This window comes from Myxine glutinosa, chromosome 12, assembly GCF_964187855.1.
Source record: "Myxine glutinosa chromosome 12, kmMyxGlut1.1, whole genome shotgun sequence".
Lineage (NCBI taxonomy): Eukaryota > Metazoa > Chordata > Myxini > Myxiniformes > Myxinidae > Myxine > Myxine glutinosa.
In genome coordinates, this window is record NC_136272.1 from 62,853,865 (window position 1) to 62,864,257 (window position 10,393).

Consider the following 10,393-nt stretch of genomic DNA (forward strand, 5'->3'; position numbering starts at 1 on the left):
TTTGAAAATGCATTTACTAAGTTTTTTTTATATATATATACAAATTTTAAAGTGCATTTACTAAAAGTTTTTTTTATACACAAATTTAAAAGTGCATTTACTTAAAGTTTTTTTATAAATACAAATTTGAAAGTGCGTTTACTAAAAGTTTTTATATATATACAAATTTGAAAGTGCATTTACTAAAAGTTTGTTTTTTCATATACAAATTTGAGAATGCATTTACTAAAAGTTTTTTTATATATACAAATTTGAAAGTGCATTTACTAAAAGTTTTTTTTTTTCACGCACACTTACCTCTCAAACAGCACAGACTGCATGCTCGGTGGGATCTGGAAAAGAAGTTGGTTGGAAAGCTTGTCCGGGCTCTGGAGGAGGCGTTCCAAACGATAGAACACGCGGTATTGGTCCATCGTGTCACTCAGAAGAAGATCTACGAAGCCACCTGTCACACCACCTTGCTCCCGCTTTGCTACCGCGTTGTCCACTAGAGCAGGTAGTTTGAGGATTTGAGTCAGGAAGACAGAAGTGCAAAGGCAAAACTTAGGGAGACAGGTATATTCAACATAGTTTTACTTTTCATCAAATGATCCTTAAAGCAGTTACACGGTTCTTATCTGGACCCATGGGACTCACCTAGACCAAAGTTCAAAGTTCAATGTTGTCTGTTCTAGAATGATAAAATATCAATTTGAAGAGATTACATTACCCACAAAACCGAGAGGCATGAAGGGCTTCACAGGTGTAATCCAGGTTTGACTCTCCACTCAACTACAAACAAGGGCGTGGGCGGGGTCTACGAGCGGCAAATTTGATTGGTCGTGATGACATAAAATGCCGTAATATTGTGTCCAAGTACAGCTAAACGGAAAGGGTTTTGAAAGTGCCAAAAGGCAATTTGTGTTCTACAATGTTCAAATACAGTGCATTCAGAAAGTATTCAGACCCCTTCACTTTTTTCACATTTTGTTATGTTGCAGCCTTTTGCTGAAACCGTTTAAATTCATTTTTTCCCTCATCAATCTACACTCGATACCCCAAAATGACAAAGAGAAAACAGGATTTTAGAAAGTTTTGCAAATTTATTAAAAAGAAAAAACTGAAATATCACATTTACATAAGTATTCAGACCCTTTGCTGTGACACTTGAAATTTAGCTCAGGTGCCTCCCATTTGTCTTGATCATCTTTGAGACGTTTCTACACCTTGATTGGAGTCCACCTGTGGTAAATTCAATCGATTGGACATGATTTACAAAGGCACACACCTGTCTATATAAGGTCTCACAGCTGACAATGCATATCAGAGCAAAAACCAAGCCGTGAGGTCGAAGGAACTGCCTGCAGAGCTCAGAGACAGGATGGTGGCGAGGCACAGATCTGGGGAAGCCTACAAAAAATTCTCTGCTGCATTGAAGGTTCCCAAGAGCACAGTGGCCTCCATAATTCTTAAATGGAAGAAGTTTGGAACAACCAGGACTCTTCCTAGAGCTGGCAGCCCGGCCAAACTGAGCAATCGGGGGAGAAGGGCCTGTGGTAAGAGAGGTGACCAAGAACCCGATGGTCACTCTGGCTGAGCTCCAGAGATCCTGTGGGGAGATGGGAGAAACTTCCAGAAGGACAACCATCACTGCAACACTCCACCGATCTGGGCTTTATGGCAGAGTGGCCAGACGGAAGCCTCTCCTCAGTGAAAGACACATGAAAGCCCGCTTGGAGTTTGCAAAAAAAGCACCTAAAGGACTCTCAGACTGTGAGAAACAAGATTCTGTGGGCTTTCATGTTGGACCCCAACAAAGAACCCTAACAATAATTGGAAACAAGTTCCTCGATCATAAGCTAATGTTTGTAGACCCTGCCAGAATGAATTGGTTAACCCTGCTAGAGCAAATTGGTTAACCCTGCTAGATCGAATTGGTTAACCCTGCTAGAACGAATTGGTTAACACTGCTAGAACGAATTGGTTAACCCTGCTAGAACGAATTGGTTAACCCTGCTAGAACGAATTGATTAACCCTGCTAGAACAAATTGGATAACCCTGCTAGAACAAATTGGTAACCCTGCTTTTATAGACTTTGCTCTCTCTGCCTTGGATAGAAAGGCCTTGGACTTTGTTCTCTCTGCATGATTCTACCTCTTGGCCAGTCTCTCTCTGCTCCTTCTCACTGCACGTGTGCATGGCACTCTCTCTCAGGCCTCTGCATGTGTTCATCAGACTCTTTGCACTCTGCACGTGTGCATGACTTGGACTCTCTCTGCACGTGCCTGCTTGCCTGCCAGTGTTCGTGCTGTTGACCGCCTCTTCGTGCTCGTGCTGGGCCTGGCCTTCGCCGGCATGGTGCTCATTGGTGAATCAAGACAACTAGGTCCTGGCAACATCGTAACCATTTTGCTGACAGGATCACAACGTTCTTTTCCCCCTCCCACTCCCCCGTGAATGTGTGCTGGGTGCCCTTGTTGTGCTTCTTTGTAGTGATCGTCGTAAGGCATAGATTAAGCTAAGTTTCTGCCTCTCTTCTTTCCTACCGATAAGTTGCACTGTACATATTTGAAAATAAATCGAATCGTTAAAAGTTTCCTTTTCTCTCTGTCCGTGAATGTCTTTTCTTTCATTGGTCCGCCATTGCTTGCACTCAGAGCAGCGATCGGCCATAACAAAATTGTCAGCTCGGTGAGTACCAACGGTTGCTCTAAATTTCAATCCAGGAACAAAATAAAGTGGTACACCGCCGGAGGGTACGTACCCCGATTGAAACCGTCACGTGGTACAGGTAAGTGGTGTTAGACGATTGGACCCTGCTATCGCGTGACGGACCAATTGGCGTTCATAATTGCTGGTTTGCAACCTGCCAAAGTATGAAGTTATTCGTGTGCGGCAGCCTCAGGTCCAATAAGTTTGGGAAGGAACAGAGGCTAACCCCCTCGTCGTAGACCCGAACCTCGGGCCGTAACAATACTAACCTTCTGTGGAACGTTTTGTGGTCCCAGCTGGTGTCATAAGGTAGGTGGGAGGTTTCAGAAATGCCTCAATACAAATATGATTTTGAAATTTGAATGGCACAGATCTTGCTTCCGAATCCGGAAGTGAACAGATAACGACGGTTCTCCGATTTGATTATATCTCAATACAATCGTGATTTCACATTATATTTTGATATATTAATGCTATCTTACTATAATTCACCAAATGTCCGTCCGTCTGTCTGTCCGTCCGTCCGAAGGTACCGCAAAAACGGCTGAACCGATCGCAACGATATTTTGGGTGGGTAATCCTGGGATCTCCTGGAGTAAAATAGGCTATATTGTTTTTCCAATTTCAGCTTTGGCCTCCAGCATTTTCAGGTTTGGACTCCCGCATAACGTTATTTGCCCTGGTGCAGCACAAACGGCTGCACTGATCAGACTCCAACAACCGAATCAAATCGAATCAAATCGAATCGGATAAACTAACAGATTGCTGTCTCCATCGATCTTGCCAAGGCCAAAACACCGATCGGCTCAAAATCCTTTTAACTGTTGACTTGGTAGTTTTTACAATGAAGAAAACATGTATAGGGAGTACATACGACATAGCGATTGTGAATGTGACAGCTCTGAGGCGTCTTTTGCTTCGCATCGCAGTGACGGCGAGCACCAACATGGCAGCTGTAAGATTAAAATCTGGCTTCAAAGCCCCTCACCACCCAAAGCCTTCAACCAGACATATTAACACGCTCCTCCTCCTTCAATCCCGTTCTTCAAAGCAAAGCAGTAAAAATTGTTGTATCGCCATTATATATTACTAGCAATGGTCCCCACCCTAAGGGCCGAGCTTCAATTGGGAGGCGCGATTGATATAACATCCATTAAATATCACACGCAAATCATCAAAATCTGAACAGTATTTTTAGAATTTCAATTTTTAAAAAAAACCATATCACTGTTTATATCGGTAAATATTCTTCCATCGTGTTTCAAATCGTGATATCAACTGTACGGTTTTCTTTAGGAAAACAAATGGAATGATTTTGTACCTCTTCTTCATCTTAGAATTTCAGGATAGACGACACTGCTGATAAAAGTTCCCTTTCTCTCTTTGAAGTTCTTGGCAAACATTTTTATATTGTCACTGCTGCCAACGCGACGCCATGGCATTATTCATTACATTCATTCATTCATTTAATGATCATTAAACATTATTCTTACGCTCATTAAACGTTCATTAAACATTAAACACGTTCATTAAACATTAAACGTACATTAAACGATTACGAAAATAAAAACGAAAAACATTACGAAATTACGTTCACACCGTCACATCAAACGTGACCGTGAACACAAACATCGTCACAACATAAACATCGTCACAAACATTACGTAATTCAAACCGTGAACACATCGAATATTGGAGACCCCATTGCCCAAACGATTTGTCTACAAATACTGTTTAGATTTTGATGATTTACGTGTGATATGATTTAACGGATGTTTAGATAAATCGTTTAAAATTTTTAAAACCCTCAATTTCTGATATTTTGCCTTTTCATTTGGGCTTCCCAATTGAAGCCCCGCCCGTAGGGCAGGTAACGTTGCTAGTAGTATTAATTTGTGCTTGGAATGATGATGAATGATGCTGTTTGGAATGTAAATATAGAGATATTGAGTTTAAAGCAGAATGAGGAAATGACGTAAGAATTTCCATCCCTAACATTCACGGATTCCCCATTGACTGAAGATCTCTATATATAAAGGAGTGTCTGTCTGTCTGTCTGGATGTCCGCTTATAACTCAAGAACTACACATCGGAGAAAAGTTTTAGACACAGATTCGGAATCAGCATAAAATTCCGGTGGTTATAGGCTACTCTGTATTTTAATATCAATGGTTGAAAAAACCGCGCCAGCTGCAATTCCATGGTGTAGTTTGTGGCGGCGCTATTGCCCCTTTCCGATCCCATGACGCATTGCGGTTCCGATTCGCGATAAGGTCTATGCGCTATCACCGACACTTTTCCACCTTTTCCATACCTTTTAATCAGATTTACCTTATCGTCCATCGTAACCACATTACGCTTGGAAACACTAGCATTATCCTTCTTCGGACCCATGGCTAACACAGACACAGTAAAGGAATACTGTACGTCGCCTGTTTTGAATGAGAATCAGCAGTGCGCGTACGTACAGTATACTGTACGTACATATTTATATATTTTTAATGTGCTTTTTATTGTATTTTAAATTGTTTTTTAGCTTCTTTTATTGTTAATTTATGTACTATTTTATTTATTTTAAATATATTTTTAAGGAAAACAAATGTTTTCACGTCCGTAGGAGTGACGTAATGTCGCACATAATGACGTTCGCTGCCCGGTCATGAAAGAAATTATGATTCTCTTGACAAAGTGACATGAAGATCAGGCAGTAAACCTCCCAACTGAGTTTCTCAACAGTCGTCAACCTCATTTCTAAAATCCTTAATTTTCATCCTATTGACTTGAACTTTGAATAGGATTTACATATCGGCTTACTGAATTAAACCACCAACTATTTTTGAGGTCGGCGTAGGCCAAAAGGTCAACGTAGGCCAAAGGTCAACCACCTTTTTTTTAAGTTTCTAAAATCTTCAATTTTCATCCGATTCACTTGAAATTTGAATGGGATTTACGTATCAGCAAACTGCATTCAACCAACAACTATTTTTGAGATCACCATAGGCCAAAAGAGCAACATAGGCCAAAAGTCAACAACAATTTCAAATTTCTAAAATCCTCAACTTTCATCTGATTGACTTGAAATGTGAAGAGGATTTGCATATCACGTCACTGAAATTGAACCACCAATTCTTTTTGAGGTCAGCCTAGGCCAAAAAGTAAACATAGGCCAAAGGTCAACAACTTAAGGTGAAGTTTTTAAAATCCTACATTTTCATCCAATTGACTCGAAACTTGGATAGGATTTGCATATCGGGTCACCTAATTCAACCACCAATTATTTTTGAGGTCTAAAGGTGAAAATGAGAAATTGACAAAGTGACAGATGAAGATCAGGCAGTAAACTTCCCAACTGAGTTTCTCAACAGTCTTCAGCCTCAAGGACTCCCAACACACAGGTTGATTCTCAAGGTGGGAGCACCAATCATGCTTCTAAGGAATCTTGATCCACCAAAGCTGTGTAATGGAACACGATTGACAATCCAGCAAATGATGCCGCATGTCCTAGAGGCAACCATCCTCTCAGGACAATACAGAGGAGAGAAAGTATTCATTCCAAGGATACCACTTATTCCACCTGACCTTCCATTCTCCTTCAAGAGGATTCAGTTCCCCATCAGGCTATGTTTTGCTATGTCCATCAACAGGGCGCAGGGGCAATCAATGAAGGTTGTAGGCCTGAACTTCACAGAACAAGTGTTTGCCCATGGCCAGCTGTACGTGGGCTGCTCAAGGGTTGGAAAACCAAGCAATCTTTATGTCTTGGCACCAAGTAAGAAAACCAGAAATGTTGTATACCCAGAGGTTCTGAGAAATTGAAAATTGAAAAAACGTCATGTAGGAAATGTACTGTGATATTGCTCTAAAATATACATGTTCTTTTCATCATATATTTGTATTATTCTTATTCAACCCGGGCGAAGCCGGGTACCTCAGCTAGTATATATATATACACACACACACACTAGTGAGGAGGCCATAAGAAAAGACAATACAGAAACGGTGAATGCTAAAGCATGAAGCCAATAAATTCCACATTCCTGTAGCAGTGTAGCACCTTCAGTCGCACATCAGACATGGACAGCAGATTAGTGAAAGACTTAGGTAAAAAAAAAAAACGACAAATGGGAAACCATGGAACCAATAAATTCCACATTCCTGTGTCACCTGTAGTCGAACATCAAGCATGGACAGCAGGTTTGTGAAGGACTTCCATGAAAAACGTACCTGTTTGAATGGTTCCATACCCAGTCAATGGCGAATCTGCATATGGCGATCCACGAATGTCACGGTTAGAAAGTAGAAACCCTCACGTCATTTCGTCAATCATTTGAACTCAATATCCCTTTTTTCATTCCAAACAGCATAACTCCAATCAAAAATTAAATAGCATTAATATAAAAAATAAACTTTTACCAACATTCGGGACATAAACTAATATTTAAATCCGGATGTGAAGTAGTTCCGTATACGGTAGGGTGAATACAATTACGATTTCAAAATCGTAATTGTATTCACTCAATTCCAAACGTCATTCCAATCATAAATTGATACTTTAACAAAATAGTTTTAAATGACAATTGTATTGGGATATTATCACACCAGCTAATTATCGTCATCTATCCACTTCCGAATTTGTGGCTGGTTCGTATTGAGTTAATTTCAAAATCATAATTTTATTGAGGAATTTTTGAAACCTCCTTCCTACCTTATAACATCCGCTGGGACCACTAAACATTCCACAGGAGGTTTGGTGGGGCTAGCCCCAAAACTGAGGGAGTAGTTTGGGGATGGACAGACAGACAGACAGACAGACACTCCTGTTTTATAATACAGATTCAGACTGGGTACGTTTATTGTCCAAATCCTTCACAAAGCTGCTGTCAATGTCTGACGTTCGATTGAACGTGGCACAGGAATGTGGAATTTATTGGTTCATCATTTGCCATTCGCCGTTTTTCTTTTTACCCAAGCCATTCACGAACCTGTCGTCCATGCCTGAAGTCAAAAAAAATTAATAACTACATTATTTGCTACCAGGTATCCCCACCCAGATCACACTCTTCAATAAAGTATCAACCAAGCCCAGCTACGCCGCTGTTAGACTATTGGTCTTGTTAACCAGTGTCCATCAGACAAAGGTCTGCAAAGAAACTTAGACACAGGAGAATATTTGGCCCAACGTGCCTGCACTTTATTCACACCCCCATCTTACTATAATTCACCAAATGTCCGTCCGTCTGTTTGAAGGTACCGTAAAAATTGCTGAACCGATCGCAAAGATATTTTGGGTGGGTAATCCTGGGATCTCCAGGAGTAAAATAGGCTATTTAGTTTTCCCAATTTCAGCTTTGGTCTCCAGCATTCTCAGGTTTGGACTCCCGCATAACATTCACGTTCGCATAACGTTCATTGTGACGATGTTCTCATTGTGACAATGTATGTGTTCACGGTAGTGTTTGACGTCACGGTGTGAACGTAATTTCGTAATGTTTTTCCTTTTGTAATCCTTTAATGAACGTTTAATGCCCTTCGATGTCCGGGACCGCAGGCGCGCTACACTGGACGGGCCAGCTTGTACCTTGCCCTTCGCCGTCAGGCTCGAGTAAACCGCTGAGCCCCATCCGTGATGGGGACTGGGGCTTGAGACAGTCCTTCATTAAAAGTATAATAAACGCTGTCTCCATCGACCTTGCCAAGGCCGTAACAGCCGTAACGTTTAATCTCTACATGAGAGAATTCCACATAGCTATGTGGGCGGTGAATACGCCAACAGATCGCTGTCTCCATCGATATTGCCAAGGCCATAACACCTATCGGCTCAAAAGCCTTTTGTTGATTTTGATTGACGTTGATTGTTGATTGACGTTGATTGACGTTGAAAATCCTTGTTCCGTTGATTTTGATTGTTGACGGGGTTGGCTCAACAAAACTGTTGATTTGGTACAGTTACACGTATCGGGAATTTGGTACCCGTATCGGGAGTACATACGACATAGCGATTGTGGACACGATTATCGATCACGATTCATGATCACGATCATCACGATCATAGCGTATCGATCACAATTTGAAACACGATGGAATAATATTTACCGATATGAACAGTGATGTGGCTTTTATTTAAATTCTAAAGATACTGTTTTGATTTTGATGATTTGCGTGTGATGTGATTTAACGGATGTTTAAATAAATCGTTTAAAATAAAATTTAAAACCTTCACTTTCTGATATTTTGCCTTTTCATTGGGGCCTCCCAATTGAAGCCCCGCCCATAGGGCGGGTACCGTTGCTAGTTACTATAATCCATCAGTTTACTTAGGCTTTGTAATATTATACTCATCCCATAAACTTATTGTAATTTGCAGTTACACCTCCTTCAACAACCACAAGCAGGTAGTTCCAACAGGGTAGCGGCACACAATGGCCTATCTCTCGAGACACCGGAGGATCTCCAACGTCCACAACGTAAACGGGGACGGGACGGCCGGCTTTTCTGTCGTCATCAGAAGTACGTGCTCCGAGATGCAGCACCACCTTTCCAGTTATGTTCGAACTTTGAACCCAAATGAGACAAATCAATGAAGACAATGGCACCAGCACGATCCTTTGTGTACGCCGGACAAAGCGAGCTTAAGACACGCGAAAGACAAAACGTTGTCGGAGTAGTGGAAGGAGAGACGTACCGGAGTATCCGTCCAACCACAGCTGGTATACCTCTTCATCAATCAAGGTCGTGTTCCCCACAAACACGTCCATTTCCAGACTCATGACGACGTTCACAAAATGACTTCCAACGAGAGCAGAAACACATTCACAATCCGCTTAGAAGGATTTTTTTGTCCTGCTCTGATCATCGACAAACATTTATTGCTTTATTTGATAAACATCGATGACGAAACCAGTGCGAAAATGACAATGTAAACGATGAGAACACCCAGTCCAAACCACAATGACCCCACCGACATTTTACTTCCGGATGGACACGTGACACGTCACTCTTTAGTCTTTTCACGTGAAAACAATTAAAATTTAAAAGGAGAGAAAACGACTGATGTTGGGTAAACGGTTTCGATGTAACTGATGTTTTGTAAAAATCACAATTTCTGGGTGGGAATCTCTACATTGATTGGTCGACCGATTGCGAAGCCGAGGCCATTTTATGACCCCCGAATTGAGAAGCTGCTTGCCGAGCGGCGGCCATCTTGTCACCCCTAAATTGAGAAGCTGCCAGCCGAGCGGCGGCCATCTTTTGACCCCTAAATTGAGAAGCTGCTAGCCGATCGGCGGCCATCTTGTGACCCCCAAATTGAGACGCTGCTTGCCGAGCGTCGGCCATCTTTTGACCCCCAAATTGAGAAGCTGCTCCATTAAAACAAGCGTCTTAAAAACCGTGGTTAAGCTCCACGAAATCGACGACAACACTTTGTACTTGTACTTTACACACTTAATCTTGTGGTTTTTGCCGTATCATGAGTATAATTGTGATAAGTAAAATGCCTTCTTGTGTAGCATTTACAAAATAACGGGCACCCTTTGCCTGTGGTGAGTTAAGTTACCAAGTATCTTGTGGAGAGCTCAACAAGTCGCTTAAGCACTCAAACAAGCACTCCATTCAAAACCGTGAATAAGGAAAGCCTGGCTTAGCAAGCGCTAACGAGCTGCTTAGTGATTGAACACTTCCCTGTTGTCTCTCCTGGACAAA

General features: G+C 41.6%; 1 protein-coding gene across 4 annotated transcripts in view; it reads right to left on the reverse strand.

Annotated features, from left to right (window-relative positions):
• Nucleotides 1–9,685, reverse strand: part of FIBP (FGF1 intracellular binding protein) — a 32,725-nt gene extending 23,040 nt beyond the window's left edge. For 2 of the 4 annotated variants that reach the window (XR_010986538.2, XM_068131814.2), the window contains exons 1-3: nucleotides 9,375–9,677; nucleotides 6,917–6,952; nucleotides 298–487 (exon numbers count right to left, since the gene is read on the reverse strand). Coding sequence is in view for 2 of the 4 variants with exons in the window: in XM_068131814.2 (XP_067987915.1) it covers nucleotides 298–487; nucleotides 6,917–6,952; nucleotides 9,375–9,459 (311 nt within the window). In the remaining 2 variants the exon portion in view is untranslated. Of the gene's footprint in view, nucleotides 1–297; nucleotides 488–6,916; nucleotides 6,953–9,374 lie in introns of all 4 variants that reach the window. The other 2 variants (XR_013621120.1, XM_068131815.2) reach the window with 1 other exon arrangement.
• Between the last annotated feature and the right edge of the window lie 708 nt (nucleotides 9,686–10,393).